The following is a 23,882-nucleotide window of genomic DNA, read 5'->3' on the forward strand; positions in this document are numbered from 1 at the left end:
GACTTACCAGGTTACTTTTCCAATATCAGTTCTAGTAGACCTATAACACTGTCCTATGATGACAATGCTAATAATAGGTCATAGGTTTCTCTTATAAGAGATCAGAAGATCTAATCAAAAGTTATTATCACAAATCCTCTAAAAATGTTTAAGACATTGGCAGGTAGCTCATCTTGAGAAAATGACTCAGCCAAGCAACAGAAAGGTTCATTTAGATCATGTTTTATTTGTTAGAGCAAGATTTGACAGACTTCATTTTAACGGCTGGAGAAATTAAGTTAAAATCACAACATTTCGTATCTTGGCATACTTTTACAGGTAAGTGCAGAACAATTACATATTTTTGAAATAAAATTACTACTTCTGCATTTGAATGAGAAGATTTGAAGACAGAAGCCTTACATTTTAGCAGATATACATTAATAGTGGGAAAGTGTCAGGAAAGAGCCACCATGAAAGTTTCCACAGTTCTTAGTGATTTCTTTGCTATAAATAACATTTTAAAATGTGTTTTTTTTCTGAACAGAAAAAAAAATAGCAATTCACTTTATGAATACTTTCATATTTACAATGCCATTTTACAAATAGTAAGTTAAAAGGGAGTATTGCCATGTGATCTACAACATTTCTAAAATTAAAAAAAAAAAGAACTCAAATTTCCTAGTCTAATGAGATACAGTATTTTTCACTACACTGAAAGGTTATAGCACACAGTGCTTCAGGTTTATATACACCATTTTTACATTTACAGGCATGAACAATATTATATTTTGACACATTTCTGTACTACTGAATAAGCATTTGAAGTCACCATCTGTGAAATAAGTATAGAAACAGCATATACCTCACTCTAACGTGAACCTAAAAACAGAACAGAAATGTTTAGTTTTTCCTTTTGTAAAGTTTTGTGTCCTTTTTAGACTATTCGAATAGAAAATGGACATAAATACAGGTCAGAGTCATTTCAGTAGAAATTTAAGTTCAGAACAATTCACAAGATGGTAAGATGTGTTTGCTCAGTACTTGATTTTATCCCTTTAATTTCTCATCTAGTTTACAAAACAAGTGTGCTCGAAATACATCTCATTGTTATAACAGCTATTCCTTTTTTACTGTTTTATATTCCACTCCTTCGTTCTCTTACGCTCCACTTTCTGTAACAGAGCTCATTACCAAGATGATAGGGGACTGGTTTCAAAGGCAACATGAGTCACAAAAATATCAAGCCAGGGGTTTCCTTCAGGACATGTATATATTTTTTGTGTTAGAAAGAAAATCTTCCCTTGGGCGCAGTGATATCACTCTGAGAAACCAATTACTTTCCAAATATCTGCAATACTACTTTTGACATAACTAAGTCATGTAGGAAAGCTTACTATACCTATATGGTACATAATTTTATCTCTTATTATCTACAGTTTCTACACAGTAAACAGAAAAACTGATTTAAAAGATTTGATTATCTAGTAATTAATAATTGGGTCATTTTTACACATCGGCCGTCCATAGCTTGACTTTTTTATCCATAGTTCTCTCTGTTTACCTCAAACATCCGAAACAACAAGGGACATTTTTGAACAATCTATAATATTCTTCTTGGATCTAAAAAGAAAAAAGAAAGAAATATTAAACGTAATTGCAGCAATCACAACAAATTACTTTCGAATCACATTAAACTGTTATATTTGGTTTTCTAAATCATTATTGTCTTCTGACTACCTGTCAGAATACGCTCCAGTGAGTATAAGCTATATTTATATCCTTACTAACAGGTTTTTTAAAAGCATATTGTGCTATGAACAACTAGATGTTCCGCTTATTTTGATATTAAATGTACTGCATTTAGGCAATAAAGGTACATACAATAAATCTATGAGAATGGTTATCAATTTGGTAGCTGATGCTACAAAAATATTCTATGAGGTCGACAAAAATAACAAATTGCTTACCTTTCTAGATAAAACACACAGGAACAAGAAGATGAACATCCCCTGGAAGGCATTGCTGACGGTGAAGAGGTAAGCGGTCACCACGGACGCATGCACAACGTGGAGAACGCCAAAGATCCAGGTGGTGCCGAGGAGGAACAGAAGAGCAAGGGCTCCTCTGGCACAAGACCTGGAACCAATGTGAAATGTTCCAGCTGAAAGATCTACGTGGACATCCCCAAATTCCTCCAGTCATGTGGGGAGTCAGTTTTTGCATAATCGAGGAATCTTTGGTAAAGACCAGTCATGGTTTTGAAACTGACAAATTGTGCTCAAGTTACAGGGGACAGACTGGGGTATCCTGCTTGCTGCACTGTGGCTGGATGTGCTTCCAAATTCAAGGCATCATTACTAAAATACGGTCTTTTGCAAGGAATTTCCTTAATCTTAAAATATTTTCATCTGGTGTACTGCAGGGTGTATGCTTTGATTTCCAATCTAATGTTGTGGTAACTCCCGAAGGTTAAGACAGTTATCTGTTAGAAAGTATTCTCCCTAAGAAACCTTGAAAAGGCTACCTTGTGCCGGACATCAAAGGAAGCTTCTGTTTCCTTTCAGTCTTGGTGGAGAAGAATGTTGAAGATATGAAACAAGAATTTTTTGTTTTGTTTTGTTTTTGCAATACAGTTACCTCAAAATAAATTCATGATAGAAAACTGATTTCTTAAAAATTAAAAAAAAATACATGCACATAGTCTCTTATACATTTTCAACTTATAGCCTATGAGTTTCAGTAAAATAATCTTCAATCCTGCTTACTGAGGACACTGCCTTGAAAATAATGATTATTTTCTCATTCATTCTTAGTGCAATCATTCTTTACTGCCGAAGATGTTTTAGCAGTGTACCTTAGAAAAAGCGTCATTCTTAACCTTATTTAAACTGGCAAACTGTATGTAACTATGAATGGTGAAGAGTAAAAGAAAGTAATAGATCAAACATTTGCTAAATCCCAACTGTAAACCTTGTGCAAGGTATCCAAGCTCCAGGAGTGTTCCCAAGCCACCTGAAATCAGTTGTTTCTAACATTCCCTACAGCTCACTTCAATTTTTCCTGAACAAACAATTTTCAAGGTCTCAATAAATCAGTTTTAAAGGGAGGAGGTGACGGAAAAATCACGGCAGTATGCAAACTAGTAATCACAAGAAAGAAACACAGTTACCGAGCTCTGAGAAATGTTGTGCAAAATAAAATCACTAAGGCCTTCTTTTGTCTTCAAATGCAATCATCATTTGTTTTTTATTTTGAAGGGGAGTATATTTAAAAAGATTGCTTTACTTACCATTTAATCTTTGATGATTATAGGCTCATTGAACATATTAAATGCTATTTTGCAATAAGTATTTAAAATATGATGGGGGAAAAAACGTGAAAAAATCATGTAAAAATTGTCCTTCCAAAAATGATTTGTACTTTAAGTTACAGAAGCTTTTAATTACTAAAGAAAGTACAATTGAAAAAACACTTACCTTATGTTCTCATAGCAACTAACTTCTGGTTTCAACCCTGCAGTGTGACGGAAAACTTTGTATATGATAACACCAAATGCCAAGAGGTTAACCTGAGGAAATAAATTAATTTCAAAAAAGAGATAATTTTCATAGTACATTAGATATATATAAAGGAAATAAACAAGTAGCAAAGACATCAAATAAATAGAAACCAGCAAATCATGGCATTTTTATGTATATTAAGAAGCACAAACCCTCTGGTAGACTTATGCAAACAAATCTGTGGTTGATCTTTACAATATCATTGAAAATTGCTGGTACAAATGGTAATTAGTACAGTTTGCCAGATTGTATCAAGCACCTGTTCAAGAACTTCTTCAGATGTTACGATCACTTCTACAGATTGATGAATATCGTCTACTGCCAATAATACGGTTAATATACATAGTAAGATAAATTTTGGTTTGAAAAACTTTATGAACACTTGAGAAGTCAAATTTTTGTTCATTAAATTGTGTGCTGTTTCTTTGAAAAGGAGTTGCAGTGATAATTCTGTCAACCCTTTGAAAATTTAAACTAGAGAAGAGAAACTGAAAGGAAATAAGAAAACTCACCAGAACACACTCAATCTCTATTGCTAGAAAATGTCTGAATATACCTTCTTTGGTTCAACTGGCTATTCCTTCTAATATTCATGTTGTTGTTTTCTTTCCCTAGATTTAACCTCATGAACTTTCAAAATATTAGCCAATGAAATACATGTTTGTGTGAAGGCATATACATTTTTACTGGAAAACACATTCTATTATTTATATTTCCTCACATGAGCTACATAGGGTACGCAGGATTTTTACCCCTTCTAAAGTGACTGCATTATGTAAAATTTCCTCTTTTCTTTCCTTTCTTGTATTTTTGGAGACCTGTAAGTCACGTTTGCAGTGTCAGAGGATTAATTGAGGGATATATTTTAAATGTATATCTATTTTAATATAAGCATACTAGTAATTTAAAATATTAAATTATAGCAATAATTTGCAGGTTAATCTTTTACCGAATATATTTTATTAATCCAAATAGATTTTTCAAAAGCCATTTTGTAATAACAGCAGCAAAGTGCAGTATTTTAATTTTCAGCTAATTCTTACACTAGGATTTCAGAAACTTATAGAAAAGTTCTGTTTTTTTTCTTCTATACTCTAAGGAGTTTTATATAGTTCCTGAAAATGAAATTTATAAATTACTACTATAAAAAACAGTATAAAATAAAGGGTCAGGTAATTTCATGTTACTGGGTCTCCATGGAGAGGTCCTTGAGAGAAAATCTTAGAGGAATATGGATGTAGTTCCTTCTTCTTGCTTCCAAATGTCTATTACTTCTAATTATATGATTAATTAATTTTAATTACAGTAAGACCCCCCCACAAAGAAAAAATTTCAGCAAATGCAGAGAGGAGATAAAATATATTTAAATTGATTCAGTTGACAGTTTCACCCTGTTGTATTATGCTCAAATAACTAATTGAAATGACAATTCAATAATATTTAATTTTATAAGTAGCCTTTGCTACTTATAAAGGAGAGGTGCATAGTATTTATGAGATTTCTATATTTATAGCTTCTTTAAATAAATTTAGAAACAACAATGGTATTTAATTTTATAAATATATATATATATATATATATACACTTAGGCTTTTTGAAGTTGAAGTATAGTTGATTTACAATGTGTATTAGTTTATTCTAGTGTACAGCACAGTGATTCAGTTATGCACATATATTTAATAGTCTTTTTCATATTCTTTTTCATTACAGGTTACTACAGGCCATTGAATATAGTTCCCTGTGCTATATGGTAGGACCTTGTTGTTTATCTATTCTGTACATAGTAGTTTGTATCTGCCATATGTATATTTTAAAAAATAATCAAAGTATTAGCATTTGGTTAGTATAAATAGTATACTCAAACATTATTGGTTTGATAATCTTCAAAAAATTTTTAATAAGGTGTTTATACTGAACTTGTCATCTAAACAAAGGAAGTGTTATAAGATAAAATAACTTTAAATGATTACAAAATTGTTCTCTAATGAATAATTTTTCCACATTAGTGATTTGTAATATTAAAGTTTCTTAAACTTCTGTTTTTGATAAAACAAATTAGAAAAATAGTCACCCATGTTGCTAGGGTTTCTCAGAAGTGCACACACATTTTAGAAATGCTCTTTTACATTATATCCTAAAACAGTGAAAAGTGGAAATGGAACATTCTCCATGGGTGATCTAGTTCTGGAAAGTACACCTTCTCTGCATTAAAAAGGAAAATGTTTACCTATTATGAAAACCAGGTGCACTGGACGAACAGGAGACTAATTCTTTGTCCATAAATTTCTATTTTCCCAATTGTAAGATAAAACAGATTAAAGCATTTTTATCAAAAGGTGTTATGGTTTTGTATAATAAAAATACTCACAAATACATTGATTGTATTATCTGCATTCATTGACAATAATACAGATATATGGAATTTTTTACTTGCATGTGTTCCAAACATTTTATAAAGGGTCTATTAAGTGGCTGATAGAGTGGTGAGGGCTGGGTACCTATTAAGGAACAAAATACTGTCTTTTGTTCTCATAAACTTATTAAGAAAATAGTAAAAAAAAAAATCATACAAATACTTATAATTCTACAAACTGTGAAAAATGCTCTTAAGTCACAAGTTTAGACTGTTAGGAGAAATTATATGAAGGTGGATTAGGATGAAAGTTTTGGAAGTCTATCTCTTAAGATTTAGCATTTAAACCAGGACCTGATGAATGATAATGCCTGAGCGGAACGAGAATGAGGGAGAAATGCTTTCTGTGAAGGAAAATGACATAGAAAAAGCCTTGATGCTTGAGAGCGTCAGGAATGCGACGTGCCTTTAAGGCATTAACCACAGTGGTGGCTGAGATGTAGCAAACACAGGGAAGAGGATCAGGAGGTGAGGTAGACAGAGATGAATAGTACTTAGCTTTTCTCTGAACGGCAAAGGTTTTTTATTTATTCTTTCACTTAAGAATCACTTATGCGCTAGAGTCCTTTTCCTCAAGGAACTTACAGTATAAGGACGGAGGTGAGCAGGCAAGAGTCAAGAGCAGCACTATTCAGGACGTGCCATGCAGCTGTTTGCACAGCAGCAGTAGAACCCAGGCGATGATGCCCTAACGTATGATTTCTAAGCCCATCTTCAGTGACCAGCAGAGCCCAAGGAGGGCAGCACAGAGAAAAGAAGTGATTTGTCTGCATCTCAGTCCTTGGACCCATCTATGTACACTCACTTCCTGGGTGGTCAGACCCCGTGGCTCCAAATAGTATCCTTAGATCTTATCTGACTTCACCACTTGGAAGTCTAATTGGCCTCCTGAGTTAAAAATGTCAGAAATTAAACTGCGGTCTTCCCTGAAAGAACCTACTTTCGCTGTAAACTTTCCCACTTCACACATAAAAGTTATCTCATTTTCCAGCAAGCAGATCAAGCTTACTCAACAGCAAACCCTTCATCTCTACTTTCAAACCATATTTGGGATATGACCACCACTTGCCGCCTTCACAGAGCCTTTCCTGGAAGAGGCCACCACCACCACCACCTCCTGGGCAATCGCAAAAGCCCCCTAAGTGGTCTCCTGCTTGTATTCTCGCCTTCCTACAATCTACTCTCATTACAACAGTCAGACCAATCCCTTTAAAATGTAACTCAGACCGTTTCTCTAGTCAGCAACCGGTGGCTGCCCATCTCAGGTTGAACCTGAAGATCTCACAACAGTCTCTCAGGCCTGGAATGATACACCTCTTCCTGCAAGTCCTGCTTCTCTAAGCTTTGATCACTTCACTCCACTCACACTGGCTCTTCCGGTCTCCCCCCAGCACACAAAGCCTGCCTTCTGGCCACTGGATGTGCAGGGCCCATGGGTATCCCCATGGCTCTCTCCATCACCACCTCTGTTTAAACGCCCCTAACCTACACACTGCCTCCCAGTGGACTTCGATGAAAAACTGAAACCCGAGTGATAAAATCAGACCTGTGCGTTCAATCCCATGGCAATGTAGAGAGTGATGCTATTCTTTACTGCTTTGAATGATGCAAATTCTTACATCAACGTGCTCTCCCCTTGCCTTAGTTGCTAGGAAACTGACAAAAACGTTCCTCGACTAAACTGTGGTCGGGTTCCTGTGAGCCCTCTTCTCATCTAGGCCTCGACCTTGGGTGTCAGTGCCATCCTTGCGGTGTCCAGTTTTAGCAAGAATCCTGCTAAGTCAGCTGCGAGAGGATTTCCCACTCTTCATATCTGATCACTTTCAATATCTAATCAAACTCCGCATCTCACATCCTTGATTTCTGATCACCCCAGCCTGCCGTTCAGGAAGAAAGCTGTTAAAGAAAGTTTATCAAGAATTCTCCCTACCCTTGATGTCTCCTCTTAGTGATTTTCCATCCACCAGCCCCACCCTCTCTCCCACACATTGCCTGTTCCTTTGCCAGAAATCCCCAGCTGCCTTTATTATATTCAGAGTTGAGCTGCATCTCCCCTATTTCAATAGTTTTGATATCTATCAAAATAGTCCTAAATAAAAGCATTCTTTACCATTTTAAGAAGTGGCAGAATAATTTTTTTCCCTAACAAATCTCAGAGCCAAATCCAAAGCATATTATAATATTCAGCAAATTTCAGATAACTAGAAAAACCTACATTTACTCCTTTTAAACTGCCTGCATTTTCTCTATATCCAGAGATGTATGTGACTTAAATTCTTCTTCCAATAGAGTAAGAAAAACCCTAAACAAAGAATCAATATCACCTAAAAGCACATGACTTTATTTACTTAGAAGTAGAAATTAAGTTGAAATGCTATGCATTTTACATGGTATAGAAAAATATCTTTTGGGAAAGAATATTTTATGAAATAAGTATGAACAGCTTGAGATGCGATAAAAACAAAAGCTCAAAACAAGAGTTAAAAAGTATTTCTGATACTAAGAAATAATTTGCAATTATTCTAGAAGTAATGACTTTGAGAACTGATAGAGAAATATTTATATTTTAGGTTAAATAGTTGCAAAGGTACTATAAACACTGTGCTTACAAGCAATGGCTACATCAATGAGAACATATTTTAATTCTTCAGTAAATCTTTAAAATATAATGAAAATTTTTATATTAACCTTAATTAGGAAATTGATGCCTTTAAATTGATTCACACTTTCACTAATTTGTGTCTATCTATATGTGCTGATTCTCTTATTATTTATCTCTAATGTTAGTGTCGCAAAACACAGGGGCTAATTAATGACTCACAAATGAGTAAAGTCATTCATTATCATTTTTGTCTCAATTTTTAAAAAATAATTTTATTTATTTAGATAGAGGTACTGGGGATTGAACCCAGGACCTCCTACATGCTAAGCATGCCTTCTAACACTAAGCTATACCCACCTCCTCCAAAAAACCAATTTTAACTTATTAAACCTTTTCTAGGAATAAACAAGACAAGGACATTAGATGGCAAACATAAGAACTCTGAAATTCATCGCTGCACGTTAGAATACTGAAGAGAGTGAAAATAGCTGTGAAGAATCATTCAGTCGTGAAAATTTAACCCTTGAGAAACAGTAATATTTTAAATTTAAAATCAGTTCCCTCGCTTTATCTTGAGATACCAGAAATCGACACATTGTAACTGACTATACCTAAAAAAGAAAAAAAGAGAGAGAGAGAGATACTTATCTATACAGAAAACTGTTTCTTCACTTCATTGGTACATGCACTTACTTTGAAGTTTGGCAGACATGTTCTGATGTTTTACAGAGTGCATTAAAATTTTTAAGTGCCTATTTTTTTAAATGAGAAATTTAAATAGATGATCTGGTGAGAGGGTGGGAGCTAATTCTGAAAGATTTAGACCTACAGGTACATTCAACCCAAGGGCTTCAAATTCAGACTTCAAAATAAAGCATCCTGATCAGTCATTTTTCCTTTCTTAGTCTTTTTCTCAATAATTTTTGAAGCCATCTATATGCTGATGTCAAATCTCACCAGAAAGAATGAGAAAATTTCTCTTATAGCACTTTTAGACTCACACTTTAATTTTTCATATATATCAAGCAGGATCTGGTTCATATAAGAATGTGTCATAATCACAACTACTATATCCTTTCAAATAGTTTTATTACTTCTAAATTAACTGGCCCAGGACAAACCTGCTTCTGCCACGGACAAAAGCTGGGTTTCTACTGGCCTACCAAGAGACCATTTAAAAAAAAAAACAAAACTCATTTTCAATCCCTAGCCACTGCAGAGATGGCTAAGTGCTTTTCAATTTAAGCTTTAAAATGAAAAGAGATGACCTATTAATTAAAAAAAAAACTGTCTACTAGCTAGATTGGAATTAAGTACTTAGAGTTTTCTCTTCAGTCTGAGTTTTTCCTTTTTTTCTTTTTTAAAAAATTATTTTCTAACTGGAATCACCTCTTTGCATGCCTCTGTGACAGTGATATGGACATAGTACAGGGGTGTGTGGTAAGTGGAATAATGCCCCCTCCAAAAAAAATGTCTACACCCTGACGTCTGGAACTTGTGCATACAGCACAAGGGAGTTCACAGATAGAATTAAGGTTATGGACTTTAGGACAAGGAAGTTATCCTGGATAAGGACTCAATGCAAACATGTGAGCCCTTAAAAACCAGAGGGGAAGGCAGAAGGGATTCAGCAGAGAGAAGAGAGATGCAGCCAGAGGTAGGAGAGAGCAGGCAGAAGTGGAGGTCAGAGGGAACTGAAGACAGAGCCAAATGGCCATGAGTCGGGAAGTGTGGGCGGTCTCCGCAAACTGAGACTCACCTCTGTCCAACGGTCAGCAAGGAAACTGATCGCACGAAACCGAATTTGGCCAATGATCTGAATAAGCACGGAAACAAATTCTCTCCCACAGCCACCAGAATGGCTGATGCCTTCAGTGAGACCCTGAGCAGAGGGACCAGCTGAGGCACGCAGTACCCAGACCTCTGACCTACTGCACTAAACTAATAGATCTGTGGTGTTGAAAGTTGAAAGTTTGCAGTATTTTGTTCCAACTGCATCAGAGAGCTAATCCAGGGTGAAAGCCGCTCTGGATTAGCTTCCTCTTGCTGACTAGATAGATTTCACTGTGAAACACCCTGTCATTGTAGTGTTTCTTATTTTTTAAATAAAATTTTAAAATCCAGTTTAAAATAAATACTAATTTATCACTAATTTGTATTTATTATTGACATTCTAGGTATTTGGTGAGTAGCCAATTATATAAAAACATTCATTATCTGTGGATTCTGCTTCTGTTTCTAAAATAAAAAGATCAAGACAAAGACGAGTTATACCTTGTAAATGACTTCCTTTCCAGCAAGTCATACATGCAGTTTGTACTTTCAAGTACCTGTCACATTTTTTTTTGTTATAATACCTGCCTTTATAGGCCCTTCTAATAGCGTTGCTAGCTTGGTAAATAAAAATACAAGATGCCAGTTAAAGTTGAATTTCAAATAAACGACAAATTATTTTTTAGTGTAAGTCTGTCCCATACAATATTGGGGACATATTTATACTTAGAAATAATTTGTTGTTTATTTGAAATTCAAATTAACTACTTTCTTGTGGTTTGTATGACAACTGTGACTTCATAGCTGATTCTTTTTACAATCTAAGGACACTGACTTCTTAGTAGAGAACCCCAGGGACATTTCCCTCTCAACATAGGCTGATACATAACTGTTTCAAAAGACATCTCAAAGGAAGAGGGGGTACATTTTCAGATATTGCAATCATTGTGGAACCTAAACCTATGTGTATGTGCTGAGACCAAGAAAATATCCTGAAAGTATACAGTGGCTGAAAACATACATAAAAGTTGGAGCCTAATACAGATCATGCCCAGGCCTGCCAGACTCCCCCCCCCCCCCACCCCGGAAAGCCCTCTATCTTCATGGTGAAGCTGGGTCAGGAAGCAACGGATCGGGCTGGCAACCTGTTAAAAATCTTTTACTAAAAAAGTAAGTTAAAAATAAAATTTCCAAAGTTTAGATGTGAAATTGCATTAGTATAAATTTAAGGAAAACTCACAAATTATGATACCACCATGCTTGTGGACCTTTTGTCAGAACTGTGGAGTGGAATAGCTTTCCCCTCTTCAGACACCTACGTGACCCCCTTAGGAAGCATTTTTCTCCTAACGTCACAAGCCTATCGTGTTTAACATTCCGTAGACTCAGGATTTAGCATCCTTGGGAATGTTGATAGAGCTGAGAGATAATCCTCTGCTGCAGGTACGAACACCCGGCTGAGGAGGCAGTAGAACACAGAGAAATGGGAGTGCAGTCTATCCTTACACGAAAAAAATACTGAGTAATCTGAAACATATCGAAATATTTGAAACAATCTGAAAACATAGTGAATATATTTAAGTAGGTTCTAAATACCGTAAGAGAAGAGTGTTATTCATAGATTTCTCTGGAATGTTAACAGCATTCCTGATACTCCACTAATGTTTTGAGGTTTACACTTTAGAAGACTACAGTGTTCTTCTACCAGGCACTGGATGAACGGTTGTTCTGGAATAAAAGCGTTTTTCACATACTCAACACCGTCTATAAAATCGAGCCTCATGTCAATAACAAAAATAAAACTAACTAATATTTACTGAGTGTTTTCTACATGCCAGACACGATTCCAGCTCTTCTTTATTTATTCATTTATTTAACCTTCACACGAACTTTATGGGAGAGGCATTCTTATTCCTCTTAATATTATCGTTTACAGATGATCCCTGACTTACGATACTTTTACGATATTTTTCAACATGATGATGATGTGAAAGTGATATGCATTCAGTAGGAATGGTACTTCCAATTCTGAGTTTTGATCTTTTCCCGAGCTAGCAGTGTGCGTGCGCATCACTCTTGTGATGCCGGGCAGGGTCGCAGCCGCAGCTCACAGGCAGCTACACAGTCATGAGGGTGAACATCCAACACAGTGACAACTGTCTGTACCCAAATGTCCACTGTTTTTCACTTTCAGCACAGTTTTCAATGAACTACATGAGCTCTTCCACACTTTATTATGAAACAGGCTTTGTGTGAGGTGATTTTACGCAACTGCAGGTAACATCAGTGTTCTGAGCCTGTTTAAGGCAGGCTAGGCTAAGATATGATGTTCGGTAGGTTAGGTGTGTTAAATGCATTTCAACTTAGGATGGGTTTATCGAGCTGTGACCCCATTGGAAGATCTGTATCATTACATTTATTTCACATTTATGGCAACAGAGGCATATGGAAGCTAAATAACTGGCCCAAAGTGATACATTTAGGATGGAGAGCCAGGAGGCATCCTTAGGAGACCCATTTTAACGTTTATGCTCCTAAAAGCGTTGCAAAGCTGGCAAACCACACAGACGAAGGATCAGTAAAAAGAAATTCAATTGACACCTGACAGTTCAGGGATTTAATTCTGTAGACTTTTAAAATTTTAACGGTTAATAGTAACTTTATGTTAGAAATGGTAGAAGCAGAAGAGTGAAACACTCATGAGCAATGATGTGGTGAGCTATCTGGCATTAGAGTTCACTGAACTTAGTCAAGATGCCTGTGGGCGAAGGCCTTGTTTACACTGAACAGGATTTAGTGTTCAATGCCAGTGATTCCCTAATGCAGACACATGTTTTCTGTTTGCTGTGGTCAGAGATTTAAGAAAATGATAGTTTTTCCTTGTTTTTCCTTTGCTGGTGAAGAGCAGAGCTTTCTATCCTATCCTTTAGAGTTCTAATATGGTTATTGGGTTCACGTTGGTGGCCATAAGTGGAACGCAAAAAAAATCTGTGGTTGCATAGGAAGAACATATTGGAATTCTCACTGATATTTTCCAAGGACACCGGTGCCCTCATTTTTGCCCACGTCACACAAACACACCTCTGATGGAAGCCATTCAGAGGGACAAGTGATTCCTACTGAAGGTAGAGAGGGTCACCCCTTTGTTATCTTTCGGCTACTGCAGTGTATCCTATGTGCGCCTGCTGGGTGGATTTCCAAGGCACATTAGGTACTTCTAATAAAGTGACCCCAATAAAATGAAGAGGTAAGATGTAATGTCTGTAAGTGTGCTGTGGGTTAAAGTCAATGCTGAAAAGGAACACACAAAGGAGAAAATGACAGAGATGACACTCTTCCTACTCTTAGGGTGAGTTACGTGCCAGACAAGTTGCAAGACGGTGTAAGTAAGTCAAGTTAAAATTCATGAAGATCTATTCAAATTTGATAACACGTTGTTCAAAAATTCAAAATATTAAGAGGACTATTTGAAGTATATACATTTAGAGCCACAGTTTTCAATTGTATGTAAAGTCATGTGTACTCAATTCAACACATAATTTCTCTAAAGTCAAGAATACACGTTTAGAAGTCTTCTTAAAGTTTTCTACTTATCAGTGAGAGTTTTAAAAAGTCATGTGCCATTGGAGAAAAACTTTGTTCTTTCATGATGAAGTATGTTAACTGAAATAATGCATGAAAAATAATATGGCACGAACTTAAATGTATTCCCTTTATACATTTAAATGTACATTCTTTTCAGTAATGCTAATGGAAAGTACAATTTGAAAACATTACTGAAGATCTGAAGAAGTGAGTTTTAGAACAGAGTACTTAGCGTGGTGTACCTCCAATGTAGTGGCCCTAACGTACAGCTTTAATGTATCTTTGTGACAGTTTAGCTATGATAACCATTAAAACCAAATATTGAACTGAAGTTAGATCTATAACTTTGGATTGCTGTATTAAAATAATAATCAATATTTCACTTTTTAAAAAGAAAATACTAATGATATTTTAGTGAGAATCACATTGAATGCATTTAAATATTGTTAGTTCATCTTTAATCTTTTAAATCTGTATTTTCAAGCATGCTTTTAATGTACACTATATATATGATGTATAACATAAAGTGCATAAGATATTAATAAACTAGTAAATGTATACAGATTTTCAAGATGAAAACATACATTTGTTGAAGTACATATTTTTTAACTGATGGGCTCTTTAGTCAAAAAAGTTTGGAGATCATTGCCTCGTATGATTTGACAGTTTCAAAAAGGCAATGGATAGATCTTTAAAATAAGTAGAATAAGTAGACTTTAGAGCCACACTTCAGGGATTCAAATTTCAGCTCTGACACTTATTTGATTCTTTGCATTTCATTTTCCTTGTCTGTAAATTATGGATATTTTCATGCTTATCTCATAGGGCTGTTGTGTGCATTAAATTATATGCATAATTAATGTAAAGTACTTAGAAGAGTGCTCAATATATAAGTTCATAACAAACCTCATTATCACTGAGTTATTAATTCATTTGGAAGTATGTTCTGTCTGGAAAATTTGAAGTGTCTAGAAATAAATCCAACATTTATTTTTTCAACAATTGGACAAGCATCATTTTGTGTTATACTCTCATGGGACCTGTAAATAGCACCTAAAAATATCAGAACTTATATCTGTCAGTCTTTATTTTAGGCAATATGTCTTCAACAGAAAACATAAGATTTTTTCCACTTTCAGGGCTTTAAAATAATGTCAGCAAAAATAAATACTTAAATAGATGTAATTCAATAATATGTCAATTATTTATTGCTCATGTAAACAATTTCCTATTATTGTTAAAAAAAAAACTCCTCAAGGGTAGAACTGAAATTTCCAGGTAAAAATTCTTGCTATCTTTAAGAATTTAATAGAAAAAGGAGGAGTAACTCGGTTTCAAAGGATAATCCATATATAAAATTACCAGATACCTTAAATATATAAGCATATCCTTAATGAATCCAGTCTGATAGTCTGGGACAGCATATGGGAGAGGATAGTTATATTTTCTTATGTCACTCTAATATAGAACAGGGGTCTGCAGACTTTTTCTGTGAAGGGCCAGATAAGTAGATAATTTGGATTTTGAGGGCCATATGGTCTCTATCACAATTACTCAATTCTGCCCACCATGGACACTTAAATGGCCTTAAGCAATATGCAAACAAATGAATGTGACTGTCATTGGAATCAATGAAACTTTATTTATAAAAAAAGACTATGGCCATTGCAGACTTCTGGTCTAGAATCCAAGATCCATGAAGGATAAGGACTTTTTCCTATTTTATTCACTGATGTATTCTCAAGGCATAGCACAAAGTCTGACTTATAAAAGATGATCCATAGACATTTGTTGAATGAATAAGAGAATGAAGGGTGGTACACCCCAAACCCAGGTATCCTCAATGGTTTATGCAAAGGAGCATTCAACCATGAATTTGATTAAACATTTTAAAAATTGTATTTTATTTCATCTTGTGTCTTGCAGATTTTGACAAAATGATATTTTGTTAGAAATCTATTATTTGTGTACAGATATACCAATTGAAACTGAGAGACATAATTACCAAAAAGTAATGACCATCTAGGAACAAGTTTAAAAAAAAAAGGAGAAGAACAAAGTTACACTCCTTTGTTTTAGGAGTGGATACCTTGAGATGCATGCAACATTTTGCATCTAACAGAAATCACAGACCCATGGATTTTATGACGTATACTTGTTAATCAGACTTGGGCACACAGGTAGGTCACAACCAAAGTCGTAATCAAAAATGGGCAAAATGCTGCTTCATTAGGAAAATATCTTCCCACAACCCCTGAGGTAATAGTTAAATTATTGCTCTATTTTATTATGGTAAAACCCCACAGCAATATATAACCATCTTAAAAATATTTAAAAAAAATCACACTTCATATTTTTAACATGTTTCTATTAGGAATATTTTAATAGCTGAATTTTTTCCAGTGTTTAAAAGAATAATTTACTAGTCTCCAAGCAGAATTAAAAAGTGAGGAGAACTAGAAATTTATAAACAAGAAGGAGGAAGTGACCTCGGTGGGTGTAAGCGAACTTCGTGAGCGTATTTTTATGGCTGGTTTTAACTGTAGATGGTTATAAGCCATAGAAAGACAGTAGAAAAGGAACAAAGGTGAAGGAGAAAAATTATATGTGAAGAGTATTTACAGCAATTGTTCGATTTAATGTGACAATGAAAACTGAGTGAGGAAATTTCTTTTGTTAAGCTATAAGCAAGGAAAAATGTTCCTTGTATATACTTGCTGTATAAAATGAAGGTAGAGGTTATTAACAATTAAAAAATGTATACAAACTTATAGAAATCATTTGACTGTTACTTAGCATCTCATACAAGGCTTACACAATTAAATTCAAAGATGTATCTAAAGCTATGGCCAATTTAAAAGGTAAAAATAGAAGAGGGACTTAAGATTGTCCCCCACTTTTAAAAGATGTTTTTATCCTTTTAATTTTTTTTCTTTCTTTCTTTCTTATTTTTTTTTCCTAACGGTAACTCTGTATATAGTTTGGCAACATTAGCCTCATGTACATATCAGAAACCCAGGGCACAGAAAGGACCCTGTGATACGTACTTTTCACCAATCATATATGGCTTTTGAAAAACTCTAATAATATTTGGCTGGGACCTCATTTTATTCAATGCCAATGTTGAAATTGCTAGTGAAAGCATGCTATAGAAGGTAGATCTAGGTAGATAGACATAGCAATCATTTCTAAGGTTTAAAGAAATAAAGTAAAAGTGATACGTTATAAGGAATGCTTTACTTGCTATGCCTTCTGAGAAGTCCTCTCAAAAGAATCCCATTTTCATGGTGATGATGATTTCTTTAAATTTCCTTTTTAACAGGGAAGAACAAATCTGACTCCACGGTAGATCTGTTCCTTTGGCTCTAACCCTGTGCTCTGTTCCCGGTGCTTAGTCATGCTGGTTCTGTACCCTTTGTAAAAGAATGTCATCTCCAGCTGAAAATATACAGGAGAGCCCATTCTCAAGGCTCTGACCTATAAGGGTGTAACACTTTTCCATTCATATAAAGACACAAAGTTGCAGAACAGAGAATAGCATTTGTCTTATTGGAGGTTTACAGGAACATCACAACCTGACCTACGTGGACGGCTGCAAGAGCTAAGGATTAAGGATTCTGACACCAAGAAGTTTGCAACAACCAACCACACTCCCTCCTCTTTTTAGTATAAAAGGAGACTAAATTCTGACTTGGGTAAGATGGTTCTCTAGGACTTTAGTCCCCCATCTTCTTGGTCTGTTGGCTTTTTGAATAAAGTCACTATTCCTTGTTCCAACAACTCATCTCTTGATTTTTGTCCTATCATTTGGTGAGCAGTATGAACTGGGACTTGGTAACATCTTTGGGGATAATAATTAACATTTTTAACTAACTGCTGTACTTGGTACATCATTTATTTATTCATCCAACAGTATTACTTGAATGATTACTACCTGGAAAACCTCAATGATAACAGACGGAGAGAAAATCCATAAGGTTTTACTCTCAAAGAGTTTACCGTCTCCTGGGTAAGATAAGACAGATATGGATCAGTTATTAATCAGTCATTTAAACTAATAGTCATGTAATTATAAATGGAGAAAGGTCTTCAAAAAGAGAAAAAAATGTAGAAAAAAATTACTTTTGAAAATAGATTTCTGAATAGAGCTGTTTTATAGATTCATCCGTACCATGAAACCAATTTGAAGTATTTTTATTACCTACTTTTCACTTGCAGAAATATTCTAATTTTGATGATAAACTGATGGGCCACCCTTATCATTGGCTTTGATACAGGTTTTAGACTTGACCCCAAGAGCAATGTAAAGCCAAGAAAGATGTAAAGAGGGGGTGAAGAGATGTTCAGATTTGCTTTTCCAAAATGTTACCTCAAGCTTACTGATGTGTTGTCTTAGAGTTGTTTGTTACACATGTTAGCTTGATACACTAATTGAGAACAAGGTCTCTACCACTGAGCTGTATACTCTTTCCCATCTCAGCTTTTTCTTGATGAGAGAAAATGAAAAAAGAATTTGAGTAATTAGATAGTATACAGAACATTGAAAATTACTTATTGATGCATAACAATTAAAGGAACAATCAGCATCCAGACTGTCTGTATTCCATAATCCAATGTAGTCAGAATTTTAGGAAGGATATTTTGGTTAGTGGTTAGATATGCTTGACAAATATCCAGATACAGCAATACAAAATGGAGGAAGAGACTTTTATAGTAGGCAAGATTTCCCTCATTTCTAACAAGATGGAAAGTAATTTATCTTGACATATACACTAAGTAAAGAATTGAAAGTTTATGAATAATTTTTAGGAGGTATACGGTTGCTGGGTCTCTCACAACTCCCCCCGAAACCATTTGTGGAATCTGGGAGATGGGAACAAGTTTTTCATGGACCCAACAAAGATCTACTCCCTTCAATCACGTGCAAGGAAAGATGAAAGGCTATGCCGTGCTGAAACAGCACAGGATTTGAATTCGGAAAGCATGAGCTTGCCTCTACCACTCAGTAGCTGGGTGATCCAGAGTAAACTGCTTAAGCTCTCCACGCCTTAAGATACATTTCCACTTATTTAAACTGCAGAAAAAATGGTGGCTCTGAATGAGTGTGAATTAATCTCTAATGAATAAAGGCTGTGCTCTAACACTGAACAACTTGGGCTCTCTTTTTGAACAGATACCATCAGGAGGCACGCTTTTTTCATCAGAAGGAATTTTAAATGTTCCTTTCTTGGGAAGTGTTGAAACTAGACACACCATTTTTTTATGAGAAACAGAAATCAATACAGTCCCACACAGATAGCCCATTCTCTCAGAACGAGCATTTTATGTTTTGTAGAGAACATTGAAGAGGACAGAGGGACATGATAAATACTTATGGGGAAGAGTAAATATTTTCAGATGTGTAAAACAAGAGCTCAGCAAATGCTTAGAAAGACTGATTCAGAGAAAGGCTCACTGTTGTTGCAGGTTAGCTTGGGTAAGGATGCTGTGTTACACACAGAGGATGATCAAAGCAGAAGAATGATCAGAATATGTAGTGTGCTGTTGGCCAGATGTAAGGATTTTTATGTATTCTTAGTGAGTAGAGGCTTGAAGATTTCGTCTGTTAGCTACATAAGAATGTACACAATTTGCTTTAGTGTAACCAGTTCTTCTCAAGGAATTAGTACACGTCTTTAGAAAGTTATAAATTACAGAACCCCCACAGGTATTTACAGATAAGTCAAGATTATAGTTACTAGATCTAGTGAAAATTTAGTAAAACATTATCTCTTACTAAATGCCATTACTATCTTTATTTTGATGTATTACTGAAGCTTTTGCGAGGATTAACTAAGATGCTAAAAGGGTTTTGTAAAGATTAAAAGACTAAACGGATGTAAAGTGAATAATAATTCTAATGACCATCTTGCTCTAATAACATCCCTAGTGCTTCCCTCTCACCATATCATTATGTAACATCCTTCACTGTAAAGCTGCATTTATAAGAAAATACCAGTGGTAAACTTCACCTTGGCTGGTTATTTCTAATTGGGCTTGAGAGACCCAAGGGTTTTTTTTTTTTTTTCCAGTAACTTTTTGATCTCTAATTTCTATGAAGTTATTCAATTTTTATGAAATTTTCTAGTACGAGTCCCAAGGAGATTATCTGTGAAGGTATTTCCGGTAAGAATATAGCTCCCACGTATGGGGATACCTTGAAAACTACAAACGTATTATTTATGATAAGTATTTTTTAACTCCATTTTTTCTTTTCTTTTCTTTTTTTTAATTTCAGCTACCTGTTTCAAGAAGGTCAAAATAATATGAAAAAAAAAGCAGCTAAATGTTATAGGCCCTGAAATTCTTTTTAATACATAATCTCAAGAAAAGGTTAAACTATTAAAGTGACCTGAACCACAGAGGTCACTAAAAGATGCATCTAACAAATTAAAGCACGTAGTTAAAATGTTGATGCTGTTATACACAACATTTAAAATTTACAATAAACAGTGTTTCTAATACAGCTTCAATGGGGTCATCTAAAGGACATGCCCAAACCATGATTTTAATTATTTTTAAAAAATATTTATGCTATTTAAAGAAAGCTGCAAAAGCACTCCTATAAAGGATGTTTAATTCCGAGTCTACAGTATACTGTTGCTCCCAAGCAAGAGAGCTGGGAGTATCACCCCCACGGCACATTTGGTTGCGTCTGGAGACATTTTTGGTTGTCACACCGAGGTGGTGAGGATGGTGGTGGTGCTGCTGGCATATGGTGAGTAGAAGCCAGAGATGCTGCTAAACTTCCACGCAGCACAGGCTGCACAACAAGGATTTGGTCCCAAGTGTCAGTGGTGCCACTGTGGCAGACCTTGGTCTGTCATAATTCTTCCTGTTGGTTCATAGATTTCAATTTAACCATTAGACACCATAGTAGATAAAAATGTCTACTGTTGGCAAAAATGTCAGGAAATGGACATTTTCATATGTTATTGATGGAAGTATCAAGTGAAGTAAATATTTTGAAGGCAATTTGTAAATTTGCAAATCTTCCTTTACTTGCATTTGTACTCTTAAAAATTGAAGTCTGGTTGGCCGACTTACAATATTACATCAGTTTCAGGTGTACAATGCAGTGATTTGATATTTTTATATATTAGGCACCATCCAAAGTTATTAGTTATTGACTGTATTCCCTGTGCTGTACATTATACTTCCAAGAAACACTTCCTAACAGTTTTATATAGTGGATATGCGTAACTGTACTGAAACAAAGATTCTCTGTGCAGTATTATTTGTAATAAGAAAATACTGCAAACAAATGTTCATCAGTAAGGAAGTGGTTAAATACATTACAGCATACTCATAATATGGCATGATGAAAAAGGGCAGAATTAACAAGGAAGGATCAATGTGATATATTGCAGGTTGTAAATAATCCAGGTTATTTGAATTTATAATCAAATTCCTTGCTTACATTTATAGATATATTTGCATGTGTATGTGTGTATGTGCGTGTGTGTTCAGGCAAACAGAGGTCTAGAATGATACAAAGTAAATATGAAGAAAAAGCGTAGTCAATCATGGAGACTATGAGTATGTTTTGAAACATTCACGTTTTACTTTACATAGCCTTGTAATATTTGTATTTCAAGCTTGGGAAATTTGTGAAATTAAAAATGTAATAACAATAACAGTAATAAATATACTTAGACAGATATTGTCTGTCTTGTAAGGGTTATGTGAGAAATTCATTTTTGAGAAGGTTTTGATAAGGATTTCCCAGTGAAAGGAAGTTAAGAGATTGTAGTCATAGAACCATTAGAGGAGACCACTGCAAAACACTGGGTGGAATTCTGGGCAACGGAAAAAGAAGGGAGCAACGTAGCATTATAGAAGCACTCAATTATAAGAATTGTGATTCAAATCCAAATGAAAATTCTCACTTTTTTTTTTTAAAGAAGATGCCTTGTTTGGACACAGCTTGATCAGTATTTGCCTCAATCAAGCAAATTTCATTCTTCAGCACATGTCTATGGGAAACTTCAATTTCTATTCAAAAGTTAAGTTATTTTCACAAACTCTTCTTTATATTTGTGTACTTGAATCTAATCATTTGCACAGTTTTAGTTGAAAGAATTCAGCACTAAAGATGAAAAATATTGGAGAAAGAAATAAATTATGAAAATTATCTGCAGTCAGCAGCTTGCTTTTACAAAGATTTAGAAATCTCTTTCTTGTCCAGCTCAATCTTTCAAAAGCATGGCTAGGCCCTTTCATGTACAGTTATAATCTCAACATTCTAAATGTAGTGCTTCATAGATGCCATCAGTGGGGTCACTGGTTCACATTTCAGAATTCTAAGAGAGCCTTCATGCTAATGAGTCAACACCTGAGGAAGTGTCTCATTTGATCAATACAGAGTATGTTGCTGCTCAAATACCTAAGCAGTTAACACTTATCAGAGTAGGTTGAAAGCTGGAATCTTCCTTTGAAACAACATACCTAGGGGTAGAAAAAAGCCACCAGGGCTGAACTAATTCAGTTTGTACTCATTTACATATTGTCTTAAAGGCATTATTATAACCCCAAGCCAGACATGCCCCCTAGGGCTCCATTCATAACAACAAGCAAATACCATTTACTGAGAACTAGTTCTCACTTTATAGAAGAAATACGAAGACTCAGAATTAAAGCCATTGCCAGTTGTTCTATAAAAAAAGTCTTTTCGGAGGACAAGTCTGTCCAGATTTGTTCAGAGAAAGCTGTGAAAGCAATCTTACTACTCGTATAAAGCCAGACATCACAAAGTCTCCACTAATTATCTATTTAAATTTGAAGGCTCACTTACAATTTTTCTTCATTCTGGAAAATAAATACTATTTATTCTATTAAATTTCGAGTGCTTTTCTTTAAGCTATTTCACACTTAGTTTCATTTCAGTTAACTTTTTCCACCAGAGTGTACTAGAGACTTTTAACAAATTCCACAAAGTAACAAGCACATATAATCATGTCTTGCTATAATTAACCAAATGCTGTCGTATCTTCACCAATATTTAAAAAACTAGGACCTGCGCTCATATGTATATATATGTTTATGTATATACACACACTGTATTAGCCAAACATATATTGTCTTGCATATAAATTTTTGGTGTGCCAATTACGGTTTTAAAATTAGTGTTTTAATTTAATTTTCAATACAACAGGTAAAACTGAGAAAGCCCAAGATTGCCCTCCAAATAATTTTGTATTTTCCTGTTTTAATTTTTAAAGAATAGATGCTCTTTCTAAAAAAAAAAATTCTTTTTGTTTTTACCATATTCTTTGTTGTGTTGCGCTGGCATCATTACCTTCATTTTCCATGTTGGGGATCCAGAACACAGGACAGTCATAGAGCTTAAGAAAGATCACAGGGTATTTCTTCCTGCCTCATTTATTACCACGGTTTCTATTAATGGATCAACTGAAAAACTATTAAAGGCTTACTGTCTTCTGTGTTCTGGAGTGACCAGAAAGAGGGCTGTGTAGTTTTGGAGTCTAGGGTTCACTCAAGCTCGGAGAATACAGTGTAAATGTCGCTCTGTGGAGAATCCTTTTGCAATTATTGGGCTGTGGCCCCTAAGTTCATGTAGCACACGGGCATTGATTATTAAACAAGCTATGGTCAGTGCATCAAGAAACTCATAGCTCTATGTTTGGGTGTTTGGATGTGGAGGATGCGTAGTGTAATACACACAGAAAATCGTCATGTGAAAAAAACTAAGCGTGAAAAGTATGATACAAAGGTTTGAATCAAAATTCTTTAGGAGCATGAAGACAGAGATTAGTTACAAATCAGGAAAGGTTTTCCTGAAGTTGTGCATCAATTAAGGAAAAGATTTCAGGTAGTAGAATTTCACACAAGATGGTAGGACTATTGAGTGCAAAGAACCAAGAAAATATCCAAGGGACAACAAGTATCCTGCAGAGGATAAAGTTCT

The 23,882-nt window shown here is 35.0% G+C and overlaps 1 protein-coding gene across 1 annotated transcript in view; it reads right to left on the reverse strand.

Annotated features, from left to right (window-relative positions):
* Positions 1–206: 206 nt before the first annotated feature.
* ADGRL4 (adhesion G protein-coupled receptor L4) overlaps positions 207–23,882 on the reverse strand; it is a 110,623-nt gene continuing 86,947 nt past the window's right edge. Inside the window, 3 exon segments of the mRNA XM_006178514.3 lie at positions 207–1,602; positions 1,950–2,118; positions 3,459–3,550. Coding sequence (XP_006178576.3) covers positions 1,540–1,602; positions 1,950–2,118; positions 3,459–3,550 — 324 coding nt within the window. The 3' untranslated portion in view covers positions 207–1,539.

The sequence above is a fragment of the Camelus ferus genome, chromosome 13 (genome assembly GCF_009834535.1).
Source record: "Camelus ferus isolate YT-003-E chromosome 13, BCGSAC_Cfer_1.0, whole genome shotgun sequence".
NCBI lineage: Eukaryota > Metazoa > Chordata > Mammalia > Artiodactyla > Camelidae > Camelus > Camelus ferus.